This window comes from Myotis brandtii, unplaced genomic scaffold, assembly GCF_000412655.1.
Source record: "Myotis brandtii unplaced genomic scaffold, ASM41265v1 scaffold123, whole genome shotgun sequence".
Lineage (NCBI taxonomy): Eukaryota > Metazoa > Chordata > Mammalia > Chiroptera > Vespertilionidae > Myotis > Myotis brandtii.
Window position 1 is genome coordinate 5,715,735 of NW_005354291.1, and position 18,639 is coordinate 5,734,373.

At 41.9% G+C, this 18,639-nt stretch overlaps 1 protein-coding gene across 8 annotated transcripts in view; it reads left to right on the forward strand.

The window, feature by feature from the left end:
- NCOA7 (nuclear receptor coactivator 7) overlaps positions 1 to 18,174 on the forward strand; it is a 134,124-nt gene extending 115,950 nt beyond the window's left edge. For 7 of the 8 annotated variants that reach the window (XM_014533768.1, XM_005858961.2, XM_005858962.2 and 4 more), the window contains exons 11-16: positions 4,131 to 4,278; positions 8,777 to 8,902; positions 10,408 to 10,560; positions 14,636 to 14,731; positions 15,608 to 15,681; positions 16,053 to 18,174. In XM_014533768.1, the coding sequence (XP_014389254.1) occupies positions 4,131 to 4,278; positions 8,777 to 8,902; positions 10,408 to 10,560; positions 14,636 to 14,731; positions 15,608 to 15,681; positions 16,053 to 16,188 (733 nt within the window). In that variant the 3' untranslated portion in view covers positions 16,189 to 18,174. Of the gene's footprint in view, positions 1 to 4,130; positions 4,279 to 7,055; positions 7,466 to 8,776; positions 8,903 to 10,407; positions 10,561 to 14,635; positions 14,732 to 15,607; positions 15,682 to 16,052 lie in introns of those variants that run through there. The other variant, XM_005858959.2, reaches the window with a different exon arrangement.
- The last annotated feature ends 465 nt before the right edge of the window (positions 18,175 to 18,639 follow it).

Below are 18,639 nucleotides of genomic sequence, written 5' to 3' on the forward strand. Positions count from 1 at the left end.
AAGAGAAAAGAAAAGAAAAGAAAAGAAAAAAAATAAAGAAAAGAAAAGAAAAGAGAAAGCAGTTTGAGCATAGGGGCCAGAGTGGATGTTGGAGCAAACATATAATAGCATATGGCAGGAACCAGGAGTACATTTGGGGATTAACACAGAACAAAGCTTTCTGGCAGCACCAAGGAGTTTGCATTTATCATAAACCTGTGGGGAGTTCTTAGAAGAATTGTGCATAGCTGGGTGAAGTGATCAGACTTGCATTTTATAAAATCGCTTCTGATTCTCTGCCATTTCTTCCTGGCTTCCTTCCAGGACCACTTCTACCGCTTCCTCCTTAAACATTAGCATTTGTCAGGACCCAGTTCTTGACCCATTTTCCTGCTCTCGTGTTGTTACCACATCCATAGCTTAATGACCAGTGGAGTGGCAATTAGGGGAAGTGTCCTGGGCTAACAGAGGCTGAGAAATGTGATGCATCGAGACCACAGGATGAGTCGCTGAGTGAGCTTCGAAAAAGCCACCAACAGGTCAAGACAAACGATGCCCAAGATACTGTTCGGTTTGATAATAGGTCACTTGGAGAAAAGGAGCTTCACTGAAGCAATGAGGGAGGGAACAAGATTTAACATTTTTTACCTCTTTTTAGACCGTATCTGAAGCAGATTTAACACAGAGCATATACAAAAAGGTTAATAAAATCAGAATGGAAAAAAATTCAGGAATGAAAAGAAGGTGGAAAATAGACTAAACCAAATGTTAATAATGAACTCTAAAGGAAAGATGAGTTATGGGAAGGGAGCTTTAGAGGAAAACCAAATTTAGAGGCTTTTATATTTTTAGGATGGGGAAATGCAAGCAGGTTTTTGGATTAAGATGGAGATAAAGGGATGGAGAGGACAGAGAGGTGAGGTGGAAGACATGGAGGAAATTCACCAGGGAGGGGGCCTGTCGAAAATACAGAGGGGAGGGTTAAAGCTGGAGAGGAGTTCATTTTTCTGCAGAGAAAGATCACTAAGAGGGACAGCGGAGGAGAGGGCATCATGAGGATGGTATAATGAAGGGAGCTGTGCTCAGAGAGGGAGGCGGGTACGAGGTTGAGGGTGAGAGCTTGAGAAAGCAGAGGTCTGGAATAGCTGTGTGTGGAGTAGCCAAGGAAGAGAGCTGGAGGGAGGATTTTTTCCTAGCCAAGCTTAGCAGCCTTTGATTTATAGTGGATTCCTTAAGCATGAATCATCAAATCCAGCAATCTCCATGGAAAGGGAGGAGTTAGAAAGATGAGTGTTTCTCTCTGTGGGCAGGTGTTTGGAAGGGCAGGTGCTGTGGAAGGCTCAGTGGCGCACCGCTAGGGGACAGCAGCGAGGGGCAGATGGAAAGATTGTCCTGGAAGGATGTGCACCCAGGAAGGTCTAATGGCTGGGGAAAGAGGAGGGATGGGGGTCACGGTGAGAGGTTAACTGATACAGTCTTGAGGGAAGGAGTGGGTGAGGTGGCGGCAGAGGGCCAGGAGGGGAATTTTCAGAACTTGAGGCCTGTTTCCACAGGGGAGGCTTGAGTTCTGGGAACTAATCACCAGGAAAACCCAGTGAGCCAAAAAGAGCCATTCCAAGAATTAGGTTAAATAAACTTCAATAAGTTTCTACTCTAATCTGGAAAGAAAAATGATGACGTCATATCCTTTTCCTCTCCTCCCCAATTAATTAGTAAAAATAACAAACAAAGGATGGAGAATTGAGCAAAAGGGGAGCTGGGGAGAGGGACATTGATTCTTCCATTTGGTTTCCAGGGGCCTACAAATTAAGTAAGCAATTTGGTCCCAAATGAACTCTAATTTTCTCCTGTGGAACAGGCCTCGCCAATTCCCCATTCCTCCTGCTCTTCCATCAGAAGCTTGGTATGAAGGCCCTCTCTGCATAAGAGAATGAGGGGATGTTCTGAGCAAGGCTATCATTGAGGAAAACCAGGGTGTGACAGTGTCCCGAATGACTGAGAAGAGACACGAACCTTTCCCCTTGGAGTGCCCCATTGCAGAACATACTTTTAAGGTCTCTCGTCTCATATTACCTGAGGCCTCCAAGGCCAGGATGACTGTTGGCTGTAAGGTAGAACCCGCCAACTGAGAGAAGAGGGAGGCCTTTCAGGGCTGCTGCCCTCCCTGCCACAGCCAGTGGAGAACAATCCCCAGGCGCATGCCTGAGGTGAGGCGGCTGCCCCACAGTGCTCTCTCCAGGAACAGAGCACAGAGCTAGCAGTGCTGTGAGCCTGTTGATGAAGGTGTAGGGGGAGAAACAGGAAGCAGGCAGCCCTAAGGGCCACCCAGGGCTTCTCACTATTAGTACTTATGCTTCATTAATAAAACCAAAGCCAAAGAAGTAGTTGCCCATGCTGTGAGACGTCTGACTGGACAGGTACAGAAATGTACTTGTCCCCCTTGGAGGTCAGCATTCATAAAAGAAGAGCCAGTTAGCTTAGATTGGCTGGGACGTTTTCAGGGATGGGGAGTTTGGGCACATTATTAAGTCTATTGAACCTCAGTGTTTTAATCTTTAAACTGGGCATAGTAACACTTGCCTCTTAAGAGTTATTGTGCAATGGAAGGTCCCTGAGTCAGGGAATCACATCTTTTCTTTTTAGGTAGCAGGTATATTTCATCAGCATTGATAAAAACTATAAGGTTGCTTCTGTGTTTAACATTAAAAATGTTTATGGCCCAGCTGGCATGGCTCAGTGGTTGAGCTTCGACCTATGAACCAGGAGGTCAGGGTTTGATTCCCGGTCAGGGCACATGCCTGGGTTGAGGGCTTGGTCCCCAGTAGGGGGCGTGCTGGAGGCAGCTGATGAATGAGTCTCTCTCATCATTGATGTTTCTATCTCTCTCCCTCCTCTTTCCTCTCTGAAATCAATAAAATGTATATATTTTTTAAAAATGTTTATGACTCTGATATTTTGAGAATGCCTTTTCCCTCCTTTCTAGAGACTTGCTCCTGTGGTAAGTCTAAGAAGCCCAGTGCTTACTCCGTTTAAAGGGCTGGCCCTGGCTGCTGCAGAAGCAGCCACTCACTCCAGGGACAAACCTAGCAGACCCAAGAGGAGAGGCTTGGGAGAAGCCCACTGACCTGGTCACCCCAGGTTCCTACTCAGGTTGAGATATTTCTAATAGAATGGCATATGCAAGCAAGAATGTTTTATACCAAAATTGACATATACCCCCGACACACACACACACACACACACACACACACACACACACACACTATTGCAGGTGCTGGGACTGAGAGCTCTCATTCTCTGCTTGGAAACCAGCCATCTTTCTATTGATGAAGCCTGGAGAGATGCTTCAGAACCTTCAGATGTTAAATCTGTATATGAGAACAGAGAAATTGGAAGCAAATGACATTTCCATGTCCATATAATTAGCTCTGTTGCTAATATTAAACAATATCTAGTATTATTCACTCTGTAGTTATTAAAGGTGTTTCATTAAAATTATAATAGTGCTTTACTCTACAAAAAGACCCATTAGCATGTTTATCTTGGTTCCCATCTTAAGCTTCAGACTAATTTTTCCCCAATAAATACAGGTGTACAATAAATGAAGACCCAGTGAGGAAAACATTGATATATTTCATTGTGTTTTTTAGTCTTTTTTTTTTCTGGTTATCTTTTTTTTTTTAATTGTTTTATTGCTTAAAGTCTTACAAAGGGTATTACATATGTCTCCTTTTTTCCCCCGCCCTTGACAATCCCCTGGCCTCCCCTACCCCCCAGTGTCTTATGTCCATTGGTTATGCTTATATGCATGCATACAAGTCCTTCGGTTGATCTCTTACCCCCTTCCCTCCTGCCCCCCAACCCTCCCTGGTCTTCCTGCTGCAGGCAGCTCTGCCTCTGTATCTATCGCTTGATCTTTTCCTCAGATTGAAAGAGTTGCTCCACGTCTGTGGACTTCTGCTTTCATTTGTTGACTTATTTTCTGAGTTTGGAATGCACTAATAGAGATAATCTTCACAGTGAGAAATTTCCCAATTAGCAAAGTGGCTTTGCCAAGCAGGAACAAGATGATTGTATGTGCCAAAGTCCCTACCAGTGCCTGCCAGGAAAGTGGATTTGGTGTTAATTCCTATGATGAACATGTTTTTCAGGGTGGATCACTTGTACACATTCTTTGTTCAGTGGTCTCCTGACGTCTATGGGAAGGATGCCAAAGAGCAAGGCTTTGTGGTGGTGGAAAAGGAAGAACTGAATATGATCGACAACTTCTTCAGTGAGCCGACCACCAAGAGCTGGGAGGTGAGCACTCAAGTAGGAGCTAGACCAGCCGTGGGCAAACTACGGCCCGCGGGCCGGATCCGGCCCGTTTGAAATGAATAAAACTAAAAAAAAAAAAAAAAGACCGTACCCTTTTATGTAATGATGTTTACTTTGAATTTATATTAGTTCACACAAACACTCCATCCATGCTTTTGTTCCGGCCCTCCGGTCCAGTTTAAGAACCCATTGTGGTCCTCGAGTCAAAAAGTTTGCCCACCCCTGGGCTAGACTGTCATGGTCCTTGAACTACAGTATTCAGTCAGAATGTTCTTGTGTCCAGATTCCAAGAGCTTCTTGGCTTATAAGAAGTGAAGTTCCCTGTGCAGCTTTGAAGTTACAGTGGGATATAACCTTATTCCTGCTTGAAGCTAGTTATACAGAAAGACCCCATCATCACCACCACCACTACTGGGTCATTTCACTTTTCCTATAAAAAAGTTCTGCTGTGTCCCTTTTACATACAGGTTGAAATTCAAGCTCCTTAATGTGGCTTGAAAAGCCCTTCATAATTTTTTTTGAGCACTTTCCAAACCTTTCCCCTGTTAGGGGCACAGCGGGTGAGATAAGTAGAAGTTAACATTAAGGAGTATAGATAAATCATTACATTATGACAAGATAATTGTCATTGTAGATGAAGTGCCAAGCTCTACAGCAGGCTGTAGCCAGCCATCTGAAAGGAGCTAGGGGAGCAGAGAAAGCTGCCCGGAAGAAGTGATCTGAACTGAGATCAGAAGTGGGAATACAGGCAGTTGTGGCGGGACTGGGATATGGAGCATGGTCTGGCCCAGCCGTGGGCAAACTACGGCCCGCGGGCCGGATCCGGCCCGTTGAAATGAATAAAACTAAAAAAAAAAAAAAGACCGTACCCTTTTATGTAATGATGTTTACTTTGAATTTATATTAGTTCACACAAACACTCCATCCATGCTTTTGTTCCGGCTCTCCGGTCTAGTTTAAGAACCCATTGTGGCCCTCGAGTCAAAAAGTTTGCCCACCCCTGGTCTGGCCAGAGAGAAAGGTCTGTTCAAAGGAATGCCCCAGGGGAGAAAGAAAGAGCATTTGGTGAACTAACAGAAATTCAGTGTGGCTGGAGCATAGAGTGCAAATCTGAGGGAACAGCAGGAAATGAAGCTGGAGAAGTAAGCGAGGGCAGATCACAAAGGATCTATGTACCAAGGGTAGGAGTTTGGTTATTTTCCTAAGGGCAGGAGGACGGCATTGAGCTGTTTTGAGCCTGGAGAAGTATACACAGATAAGCATTTTGGAGAGCTCTCTGGCTGACAGATGTTCAGTAGACTTGAGGCTTGAAGACCCAAATAAGCGATCAAGCAAGTGATCCCAAGCGTGGTCTATACGCACATGCTTAAAGCACTCAATGGCTCTCTGTTGCCTGTAGCAATCGTTACCCTCCTGGCCAATCTTCCAAACCACCACTTGGCACATTATTTTTTTTAACTGAATCCTAGACCCTCATCACTAGAGATAGTAATTCAGTGGGTCTGGGGGAGGAATGTTGGAATCTGTGTTTCTAAAAGCTCCTGGATGATTTTGAAGAACAGCCAGTTTTTAGAAATGCTACCCGATACGTTCCAAGTCCCTTCAAGGCGTCAAGATTCTTATTTTCTCCATTTCTGCCCCCTCCCCAGCCTCCTCTCTACTTCCCTTGCTCTCTATTCTCGAGCCATAGTGAACACAGAACACAGCTGTGTGTTCCTGCTGTGCCCTTTGCCTGGACATCTCCCCATACCCCACCTCTGCTCTCCGAACTCTCTGGATGGCTCCAGCCTCCTTGGAGCTGCTGTTAGCATTCGTATCACATGGAATGGCATTCATGTATTTGTAAACGTCTCTCTGCTGTCTCCTCACCCACTGGAGACTGTGCCTGACAAAGCACCTGGCACTCGCCAGCAGGTAGAAAGCGCTCAGTCAATGTTAACTGTCATGAAGTGCCAGGAACTTAAAGGAATGCCGTCTCCCTGGCACAGAATCCTAGTGCTTGTGCCCCAGATTGTGCCTAGCTCTTGCACTGAGGATAAGTCCTGGCAAGCCTGGGACTGATCACAGGTACCTGCCAGAGTCCTTAGTGGATCCGACCCCAGGATGAGCTATGCCCATCCCCTCAGCAGGACCAAAAGGCCGTTTGGGATCTGGAACAGGCACAGAAAGATCACTGAAAACCGAGCCAGGGTTTTCTGCATTTCTTTCCACGCCCCTGACCTCAGATCTGAGGAGTAGAGCACGTCTCATCATGCTTCTTAGTCATTAAGATGAATATCCTAAATGTGTGGTAAACACACGAGGCCATATACAGAGGATGTATTATAGAACTGTCCTCTTGAAACTATATACTTTTATTAAACAATGTCACCCCAATAAATTTAAAACGTTTAAAAAAAGATTAATATCCTAAAAAGTAAAAAGTTTTGCCTTTTTTAAAATTACTTCACCAGCTGTTCTGAAAAAAAAATGAATCTAAAGTGACATGTTCCCCAGCCTCACATGAAGCAGATGTTTCCCCATTCTTTTAAGTTGCGCACACTTAACACACACGGAACTGAAGTGAAATGCCATTGTTCTAAGTACAGTGAGCCTCGCTCGCTGGGGTAAAGGCTCCCTTTCATCCTTCCCCTGAGATTCCTGCTGATGTCAGGGAAATTACGTAAAGTTGAACATGGAGGTTTAGCTTTAGAGAAGGTGCTGAAAAAAGCCCGGGAAGGCGGGGTCAGGAAAGCTGGCTTAGCCAAAGGACGGTTAGGAAAACGCGTATAAGAAGAAAAAGAAAAAAAGAAAACAAGGCGGTTTGTTATACCACCGTTAGGAAACCACCGTTTCAAAGGTGAAAGTGTCATTTTACAGCCTCCCAGCTCTGCCTGACAGGAAGTGTGTGTTTGTTCTCAATCCTAATTTGGGTGTGTTCCTGTAGAAATGTTGAACCCTCTCCTAAGGGAAACAGAAACCCAACCATGCAGGAAACGAGATACTGCAAAAACAGTTGTAGCTCAGCGTGGTTACAAGGAACCGTGGTGTGAAAGCAGACAGAGAAAAAACCTGTTCCTCCTTAGAAAGCAAGCAGGCAGTTCTCACCCTCAGGATGAGGGTCCGAAGATTGCCCTTGGACATTCAGATTTTCTATTGTGCCAGACCTAACCAAGAACCTTTTGTGAAGGTACGTTGGAGTCCCCGAGAGCGAATGAGGTGCCTGTGAATCCTCAGAGGTCTGCCACGCTGTGTTTTGAAATGCTTCCTTGATTAGAAAGGATTGTGCAGGCATTTCAACCCCAGCAGGTATTTTATTGGTTTTAAAGATGGGTATGGTGTGGTTTGCCCCTCTCTTTGGAGTAAAGGTGTTCATATTTGATTTTTGCTTTCCACAGCTTCATTTTGAACCCACGTTAAATGTAGAGTTCACAAAAAAATACGTGCTTCATGTAATGCATTGAAGATGCTGGGTTTGTGATTCTTTGATAGTGTTTCCTTTAAGAATTTCCCCTTGAGAAGATGGTAGCCTGTGTAAGCTAATTTCCTTACCTGTAAGTCTGGCTCAGGCAATGGCAGGTGCTTTATATCCATGACCGTGCATTTTGGAAATCCAGTAGTGCGTTGTCTGACAACTTTTACTATATATAACTTAAATGTTTTTCTCTATATTGCAAAAGTCATTAATACTGGTATGCAGGAATTTTAGTGAATTAGTCACTTTATATGTGTCTTTAATTTAAAAATAATTCAGTGATTTGTCCAGACTTTAGGAGGGGCAAAAAAAAATAGATCTTAAGGTGAACTTGATTTTGGTAGCTCATAAGCATAGTTATAATGGAATAATGTTGTGTGCATCACCTTTCTCAGTTTTGAAGGAGAGACTACGTTTTTTGCTCCTGAACTGTACACAAAGAATCATAACCTAATTGTCATTTAGACTAAATTTGTGTTTCTTCGGATTGTTGCTCTGGTAGCTGTTACCATTTGTCATTTCTATCAGGGTTGGTTGTTATGTGCACAATCTTAAGAGAAAACATTAGTAGGAGTCTTAATTTTAAAGAAGTATCTTATCTTCCCAATATCCCTATTTATAGAAGACTTACTCATAGAATGATCTCTGATTGGTCCCTTAATTCAAATTTAGATGCAAGTCAAAGGGGAATAACTAGGGGCAGTTCAAGGGCATAAGTTGCTTGTGGAGTTACACATAATTCTTGTTCAAGGACTGAGTAGTCGACAGCAATAATAAAAGGGAAAACTTGCAACTTTAATTTGTACATATTAAGTGCCTCAGCTGTACCATGTTAAATTCTGCATTTGTTCTGAAATTGAAAAATTAACCATTTCCCAAAGTCCCAGTTCAATTTCTGTCCTGCTGCTAAAACTCCACATTTTGCAGGATATTGTGTACCTGAGGTCGATTTTAGCTGGCTAAGGTAAAGCAGACATCAGGGTTTTTCTGTTTTTTGTTTTAACTTACTTGTCTTCTGCATTTCAGATCATCACTGTCGAGGAGGCGAAGCGCAGGAAGAGCACGTGCAGCTACTATGAAGACGATGACGAGACAGCCCTGCCGATTCTGCAGCCCCACAGCGCGCTCCTGGAGAACATGCACATCGAGCAGGTGGTCCTCCCCGGGGGCTTAGGATGGGGGGCTTCCAGCCTTAAGAAGCATTTCCCCACCCTGACCGAATTGCTCTCCTTCCGGGTGAGGGATGAGCCAGGTTTTAGATGAAGACCAGCAGCTTAACCAAGGCCAGAGTCCCTTTCTCTGCTTCCGAAAGGTTACGGCAGCCTTCCCTGCTGCCTTCTCAGGAGTGTGTGGTCTTGGCCAGACACTACAACCCTCTCTCAAACCTGAACAAAATGCCGTTTCTTGTTTTCAGAACAATTTTTAATTGATTTGAGAGAGAGACGGGAAGGGGAGAGAAAAAGAGAGAGTGAGATTTTGATTTGTTGTTTCACTTATTTATGCATTTAGTGGTTGATTCTTCATATACCCTGACCAGGAATGAGCCCACAACCTTGGTGTAGTGGGACAACACTCTAAACAGCTGAGCTACCCGGGCAGGGCCGCAAACCAATATTTAAAGTGTTCTAAACTAACACACTTAGGATCCAAATTTATCCCGGTGATTACTGCAGAGTTCCAGTGTTTGTTTTTAATTTATCAGGCTCAATAAAAACCATTTAGCAAATACATTTCATTTGCTTTATGAAAACTACCTGCCCCTAGGAAAAGTTTTCCTTTTTCTGTAGTTTTACTTGATGCTTTCTGAAAATGTTACTTCCTTTTAATAAAATGCTATATAATGTGCTTGCATTTGACCTTGAGTCAGGAACCTCTTCCACTTCCCCCATCAGTCAGCATAGACCTGAGTCTCAGAGACCTTACTGAATCGTTACGTGTAACTCCCTCAATTTACAAATGCATCTGCAAAGGCCCAGGAAAGCCAAGAGATTTGACCAAGCAGTTGAAGAAATGGGGTTTGTTCTGATCCTGGAATGATATGCAGCATTCTGAAGACTTCAGCAGTCTCCTTCGTTAGTATTTTTGAAGAGAGATGCACTATTGGTGTTCATGGCCATCAGGCTGAAGTGAAATGTTAATGTAGTGAAAGATTCGGATGGATTGAGGACAGACTACATCTGACTGCCAGCATAAAACAGTTTTCTTGTCACTTCTGTGGGAAACTGCAGTTGTCAGTAGCAGCTCTGAGCCTGTGAGGGTTTACTAGTAGAAAGAGCAATTGGAGAAACATGAACTGTTTGATGAAAGCCAGGCTGAAGAGTAAAACGGAGAGCATATGTCTAATAACTCATGCTTCGCTATCAAGCTAGGTAGGTGCTCTACCCCCCAGTGTATAATGGCATAGTGACCCCACAGTCAGGCCCCTGAGAGTTATACTGTGCTCAGGGAGGCGTCCTGCCAAGGTCAACACCACCAACGAGTAACTTCCCCTTTTCTCCCTTGGTTTATAGTGGCAACTAATTGCCCAGAGTAAAGGGGAACAGTATGTAAATCAGTGTAATTTTAAGTTTGATCCACAGGCATGTCCTTTGTGCCTCAAGCTCATGAGTGGTTTGTGGGTGAATTGTCTATTTACATGTCCATCTTTGGATTCGTAGCTGGCCCGACGCCTTCCAGCCAGGGTACAAGGGTATCCATGGAGACTCGCATATAGCACATTGGAGCACGGGACCAGCTTGAAAACTCTCTATCGGAAATCAGCATCGCTAGACAGTCCTGTCCTGCTGGTTATCAAAGACATGGATAATCAGGTGAGGCTTCTTTCTCTCTTAGAAAACATTTTTTTTATTTTCAAAGCTACACAATGGTAGAGATGAGTACCAGGAATTCCCATCACCCAGATCCCACAAGTTAGCAGGATTTTGCCACATAAGCATCATCTGCCTTTTCTTTATTGGTTTTTCTTTGCTGGGGTGTTTTGGAGTAAATCCCAATTATTATGTCACACTTCAGAAATGCATCTCTAAAAAAAGAAAATGGAGCATAGCTCCAAATACAGTCACATTCTGAGGAGTTTTTGACATGTACTTACCATACAGTAGAAAACTCTAATGATACTCTACAACCTAAAGATGGAGAAGTTGGAGAAAGTCAAGTCTGGATTTGGTGGTAACTGCAGAAAGAAATTCTAGTGCCTTACCAGGACTTTTTCAAGGTGGCTGAAGTAGTACCCACAAACCTTGCCTGTATGGTTGCTGAGATGGAGAGCTAGACAAGGCCGTGGTGTGTTGTACTGGAAGAGCCCAGTTGTTATGAAACAGCAGGGAGAATGCTCTGCTGTGGCTCATTGCACTTTTACCTCTGTGGTGGTCGGTCTTGGAGGCACTGGTGAAATCTAGATATTTCCCCATCTACCTGATACTAGTACACCTCACCTCAATCAGCTTGGCATGCAAGTAGAATCTTCCCTGGAATCTTTTGTCTACCACCCAGTCAGGCTCCTGCTTCACAAAAGAAAGGTCTCTTGCAAGTCTGTTCTTTCTTTATTTCTGTTTTGTGTATTGTATACAAAGAAGAAATTCCTTTACATTTTTTAAGATTTGGATGCTATTCTTTTCTCTTTCTGGTATTGAAGCAGGTTTTACTCAACCGCCATTCATTCATTCATTCAATGTATAATGAATGCCTATTACATGTGGGACACTATTAAGCATTGAAGAGCTTGCTGTGAAGCCATATAATTGTGATCATTTTAGAGGAAATAGATCTTTACTGTCATAATTTGCCTTGGGGAAAATTAACAGAGAAAGAAGGTATTGAGGCATTCTTTCTCAATTGGGTTTGTTCCTGTGACTATTGCAGCTTAGGAGTTCTGGGGAGGAGTTTAGATGTTATTATTGTTACAATTATTGTTTCCTGGTTAATATACTTAACCATGATTCAGCTGAATAGTGGGTAGAGTCAAGTCAAAAATTAAAATAGTAAAAACAGAGGTTTAAAGTAGAATTACTTAGGGATTTCGTGAAATGTTTGAGAAGTTGGGTGCAGTGTTTTAGATGTGATAAGGCTAGATGGCTTTAGACTACATACATAAATCCTCACATAAGATAACACACTTGTTGGGGAATGTCTTGGCTGCCTGGGGCAAGTGCTGATGAAGCACATCTCCACCCGGCTTCCTGTTGGCACCTATGTAAAGAAGGCCTCTGCACTGCTTGTCAGGGGTGGATCTTACAGAATCTGGTCCTCTCAAGCCACTGGTACTGTTTGAAGACACCTAAGCACTAACTTTCTTACCCCATCCCATCTACCCCCAAGGCAAGATTGTGGCTTTGCTGTGTTTGAGAACATGGTAGAACAATAGTTATAAATTTCTCTGGAAATGAACATTTTAATATAAAAATATTACCTATGCAGAATGGCAGCAGGAAGGAGCTCTGCAGATTCAGTCCCCAGTGAAACAGCCATACTGGTGGGAATTACGAAAATAGTCATCACATAAAGTCTCTGGAAATTGTCCTAAGGGCATACGAGTGAAGAAACATTCATTCAAGCAAATAAAATGAATTTCGGTAATAATGGTGAGCTTCCGTGGCACTTGAAGCACAGCCTGCTGCCTCCACTCACTCCCAGTTCAGACTGACAGACAGAAGGTGGGGCTCCCTCTCCCAGGCCAGGGTTATGATACACCTTCTCTAGGGGCAGGTCCCCAGCGCTTGACCGACATCACCATTTCAGGAGCTAAATTCCATACCTGTGTGGCCTAGAGGTAAAGGGCTCTCTTCATCCACCCGCCCCTACTCATAGGACAGATGCTCTACCTGGGGCCTGGCAGGCTGAGAACACAGGGGTTTCTCCTGCCGTTGTCCCAGCCTGTGGGGCAGACGTGTCATGTCAGGTGAGGTGAACCAAGACCAGCTTCTGCCTGCCCCGCATCCTGATCATAAAACAAGATCATTTATCTAGCCCCCAGCTCTGCAGAGTACCGAGCTCCACCTCCAGGGGAAGAGACAGACCATAAGACTCAGAGCTCTGAAGCTCTCCTCAAAGTTGCTGCCTTTATTTTTACTTTATTCTATTTTTTTAAACCCTTGACCAGAATCAAACCTGGGACCCTTCAGTCCGCAGGCCAATACTCTATCCACTGAGCCAAACCAGACAGGGCAGTTGCTGTCTTTATATCATTCCACTTTCTATGGTAATTTTTGTACATATTACACTGATATATATCACCAACCCATCAATAAATTGTTATGACTACTTTATATAATTTTTTTTATCTACTAAAGAGGAGAGCAAATATATATTTACCAGTTTTGTTATATTAACCTTCCTTTTACCACTTCTGGCTGTCTTCAGTTACTCTCGTGGATTCCTGTGTTCTGACATTGCCTAATATATTAAATTTGTATGTGTTATAGATCCAACAATACTATTATGTGCATATTATTTTATATAATTTTCTAAGAAGTTAATAGAAAAGTTAATATAAAATGGACATTTTCTTATATAACCACAATGCTATATATTAGTACCTAACAAAATCAATAATAATTCCCTAGTCTCATCCAATCCTGGTCCTTATACAGATTTCCATGTTGCTAAGAAAAGTTTAGCAAAGAAAGAATCTAATTATTTAGACTCTTGTGGAGGATAAAAGAGTAAGGATGCCTTTTTCTGTTCATTGATCAGGAGGGGGCCCACTCTCTTCCATGTATGGCCATTGCCCTTGTTGTTATATTTTAGCACATGCTTTTAAAGATAGATGCCTAGCTCAACTGAATTTTAGCTCTTTTACTGGAAGATCCCCAGAAGAAGGGAAATGGATTTTTGACCTTTTTGTTAGTTTTGCTTTCGTTTATTCTTAGCAGCAAACTGGGAATGTTTGGTAGCAGGAAGTATGGGAAGGTTTGGTAGCAGGAAGTATGGGAAGGTTTGGTAGCAGGGAGTATGAGGCACATTGGTTAGAAAGGGTTTCTAGACTTCTCCTCTACCTAATTTTTAGCATTTCAAGGAGCCAGGAACTGAGATTCCACAATGATTAGAATTCAATTAAAATAATTTTGAAAAATTGCGTTTTCCAGATAACCCCCATTTAAAGGCAGCATTTCTCAATAGGGATTTGGAATAGAAGCTGTATCAGAATTACCTACATTTTTGAAAACACATAGGCTCACTCTTGCCAACCCTCACTCCTGCACTACTGACCAGGATCCGACAGAAGCAGAGGACGCTGGGGCTGCAGACATGCTACGTCTGAAAACGCTGCTCCTTCCAACCCCCAACAAGAAAAAATAGAAGAACCATTGATTCTAATACATCAAAATCACCTTTAAAGCCCATAGTCTATGGAACTGTTGGCTTTTTCTTAAAAGCCAATTTGAACCAAGATATATGGGATCAGTCATGTTAAGCTAGGATAGAGTTTTAGCATGTTGAGAACTCATTTTTACAAATCAAAAGAGAGAAAAATTGATTTTCTCTGGGAAAATGTCTGGCTACAGTTCCACTTATAAAACAAAGAAGATTTGACTTTGTTCTCTCAACCGCTCATTTCTGCGTGCAAGATGCTTCTTGTTTAATGTTCCCATTGTGTTGTCTGCAGTCACTAAAGGAAACTTGTCTCCCTGGTGCACTTTGGACGTCTTTTAACATGGAAACAATTGTTGGCCTTTGACAGATAAGTTCTCTGAGCCCCTTGGATTCTAGTTTGCTGTATCTCTGTGTTGGTGGTCCTTCTTATTTAAGAGCTCCTATTTAGTGAGGATCTTTGCTGAAAGAGGTATAACGAGAGCTCAGGATTGTGTTAACACATTTCAGAAAGTCTTTGGGAGGTTTAGGTTTGAAAGTAGATAACATTTCTTTTTCTTTTCTATTTTTTAACAGATTTTCGGAGCATATGCCACTCATCCTTTCAAGTTCAGTGACCACTATTACGGCACAGGCGAAACTTTTCTCTACACATTTAGCCCCAATTTCAAGGTACCTAGATAGGAGAATATCTGATTTCCCAATGTCACAGTGTCAGGGATGTGGGTGAGGTTGGAGCAGCAGCTATCCCGTGACCCCATCTGGATTCCCTCCAGCCTGGGTCAACAGGATGACTATAGTACACAGACTGCTCAGGGTCCCTCCAGGGACCTTGGGAACTGCTCTTCTGCCTGCTCTGGAGTCTAGGGAGGGATTGCAGGTCGGAGTGAACATGGCCTGGGAAATCTCTCTGACTTCATAACCCCTTAGGACAGTGGTTCTCAACCTTCCTAATGCCGTGACCCTTTAATACAGTTCCTCAGGTTGTGGTGACCCCCAATTTCATTGTTACAAATTGAACATAATTAAAGCATAGTGATTAATCACAAAAACAATATGTAATTATATATGTGTTTTCCGATGGTCTTAGGCGACCCCTGTGAAAGGGTCGTTCGCCCCCCAAAGGGGTCGCGACCCACAGGTTGAGAACCGCTGCCTTAGGACAGTGATGGCGAACCTTTTGAGCTCAGCGTGTCAGCATTTTGAAAAACCCTAACAACTCTGGTGCCGTGTCACATATAGAAATTTTTTGATATTTGAAACCATAGTAAAACAAGGATGTATATTTTTTATATTTATTTTATATATTTAAATGCCATTTAACAAAGAAAAATCAACCAAAAAAATGAGTTCGCGTGTCACCTCTGACACGCGTGTCATAGGTTTGCCATCACTGCCTTAGGAGGTCTCCTCCTGGGGTGGAGAAGGCCTGGCAGTCAGGTGCTTCTTCGCCAGTGGGTAGTCCAGAGGAAATAGTCAAATGTTTCTTTTTTTTGTTAAGACTCCAGATTAAAATGACTGTTCTCTGTCTTGTGTTTCTCTCCTAAGGTCTTTAAGTGGAGTGGAGAAAACTCATACTTTATCAATGGAGACATAAGTTCCTTAGAACTTGGTGGTGGAGGGTAAGGTTTTCATTGTTGTCACTAATTTACCACCTGACTGGAGTGGTAACCAAAACCTGGGTGCCAGCTGATGTTAGCTAGTCCCGGTGCTCACATTAATTAGGATAGGACAGTGGCCTCCCATGACATTAAGAATGAGAGATGAAATAGTTTATTTATGTGTCTAAATGAGGCACTGCTACCACTTGCCTTTTAGGAAAGACAGGTCACTTAAATGAATTAAAGGAAATGTACCCTTTGTTTTACAAGCAGTTTAGGGTTTTTGTTTCTCTGTAGCATAAATGAAAGAAGAACGGGGCAGGGGAGGACAGAAAGTGTGCCACCTAAGATTGACATGAGTTGACCCTTTTTTTTTTTTTTAACCTTTTCAGGGGACGATTTGGTTTATGGCTAGATGCTGATTTATACCATGGCCGAAGCAATTCCTGTAGCACTTTCAATAATGATATTCTTTCCAAAAAGGAAGACTTCATAGTTCAGGACCTCGAGGTATGGACATTCGAGTGAAATTCAGGCTGCCTTAAAATCCAACATTAAAAGGAATGGGTTTGGTCAGCTCCCCTAAAGCTGGCTGGAAGACAAAGCCCCAGCCCGACTGCCTCCTCCCACCGCCGTGTGTTCTTTCTGCCATCATCTCAGAGCATGACCACATTGCAGAGAGATCCTGGGAGGTGCCTGTGGAGGGCAGACACCAACGAGAGAGATTGGAAGTCCAGATTGTTGAAAGACTTGTACTCCCAGTTTCATCAAATCCATACAGTGAAGAATCAGAGTATTTATAGATGTATGAGTTGAATGCAATTTTTATTTTTGGTAACTGTGAAAAAAAAAGATACTGTGGAAATATATACATGCCTTGTGTATTTATCAACATAATTTTCATTACCAAAATGTACAGCATACTATTGTTTGCCATGGGAAAGGTTAGTCTCGTTTAGAAAAATTGAAAGTGTACAGCACTTCAAGGAAATTTGTATATGATTTTTTTAAAAGAAACTTTTATTTATTATTTCTAGTATATTGTCTGAAATGTGTTGCCAGTTTTTTTTCTTTTAATGTGTCAAATCTTGAAATAAAGAAATGTGCTATGTTTTGGCGACAATTCCACTTGATTTATATAGTTTTATATTGAGCTTTTTTTGCCCTGATTGTTTAGGGTGATAGATCTTAAACAGCATATACATGGATATATATGCTTAATTGTGAACTTTAGAAAACTCGTCACCAATGTTCATTGATTTGACTGTTATAGGCCAGCTTTCCATGTAGTCATTAAAAAGGTATATTTTTAGTTACTTGCTCTGAACATAGTTGTGTAAAGAAGAATAAGCCATTTCTCACAGTTATGACTTGATATTTACAGAAGTGGATACCTTTATGAACCTAGAGTAGAACAAACCCTGCTTTGGAATAGAAAATGGTTTGTTTCTTATAAAATCATTTGTGGCTAGTAACAAAAACTTTATTTTCATAGTGTTTTCACATAATTTCCCCCAAGTTTTTACACTAACAAACAGGCCTCTGTTTTTAAAGGGACTGAGTATTTTAATTTCTGCATATTTTATATCAAATGGAAAATATCAAATTAGCCCAATTGTCTTGGTCTCTAGACTCCCTTGTTTGAGAAAAAAAACAATGCAAAGAAATGCATTCATACCAAAATTGGAACAAAAAGTAAAACCTATTTTTTAACATCAACCCATTTTTAACATCATAAAACACTGTTTTGTTAACTATAATAATAAAACCTTGTTAAAGTTTATCCAATATTATTGATTGCCAGACTTTTATGAAAGCCAAAGACTGCTAATGTAAAACATGTTCAAGTAATAGCCAAAGCTGAGAAGTGGTCTGTCATAAATTATATCCCCAGCAATCTCGGAAGGAAAAAATTAATAACAAAAGTAGTATTTATATAACTGCATTTAGAAAAATAAAACAGTTCTTAGAATGTAAGCCTGAAGTGGGCAGAATATTTCCTTTAGATTATTCTCTTATTTTAGACTATTTATTAAAAGAGAACAAATTGCCAAGTGGCCTTTTGTCAGATCAACAGTTACCTAACTCCACTGACATTCCATACAAGTTTAAATGAATGCTGTAAAATCTGAAGTCTGCAGCCTGGGTGTGCTTTCTCCTGAGTTCTTCTATTGAGAATTCTTGATGAAAAACATACTGGCAGTTTAACCTTAATCTGCTCATTAAATAATGTGTTGGTGTGAGATATCAGGAATGTCTCATGATGATCACGTTTACCATTTATGCCATTTGCAACCATATGCTATTAACAAAACAGTCATTTTGCATATAGTTCACTCTTACCTAGTTTAGTCCATGATATTACACGTACTTGTGAGAGCATATCCAGATGCTGTGTTCTCTACTTAAAACAGTGTTGCCCAATCAGAAATGCGTGGCCCTTCATTTATGAATATTGAATATATGTAATGCAGTGCTAGCCCAATATTTTCAATAAAGGAATTTATGCATTCAGTCTGATTTTCTTTCCCAAGGATTCATTCAGCCGGTATTTATTGGACACTAGAGTTTTTATTTGTGTGAGAGGATGATGAAATAGCCAAGACTAAATAAGGTCCAGCACTCATGTTTTTATTTTTATTTTTAATGCCACCCTGCAAATGCCCTCTTCAATCCCTGTAGCCATCCTTCTCTTCTCTCACCAATTCATGAAAACTGCCTCTCTTGTAGTTACTAGAGACAATCTTGGCCCAAAATCTACCACTTTCCCTTTTTTTTTTTATCCTTCTAGCTATTCTTTGAATAGTTTTCTTCTCCTTTTAACATTCTCTTTTGACCTACTTTCTAATTTCAATGGACACGTTATCCTCTGATCAGCTTTCCTTGGCATCCTGTCTGCCAGCCCGAAAGATGAAGACCTCGGGAAGTCTGCATTGATTCTCACTTCCTCAGTTTGAGTCTACATCAAAAGACTTGAGT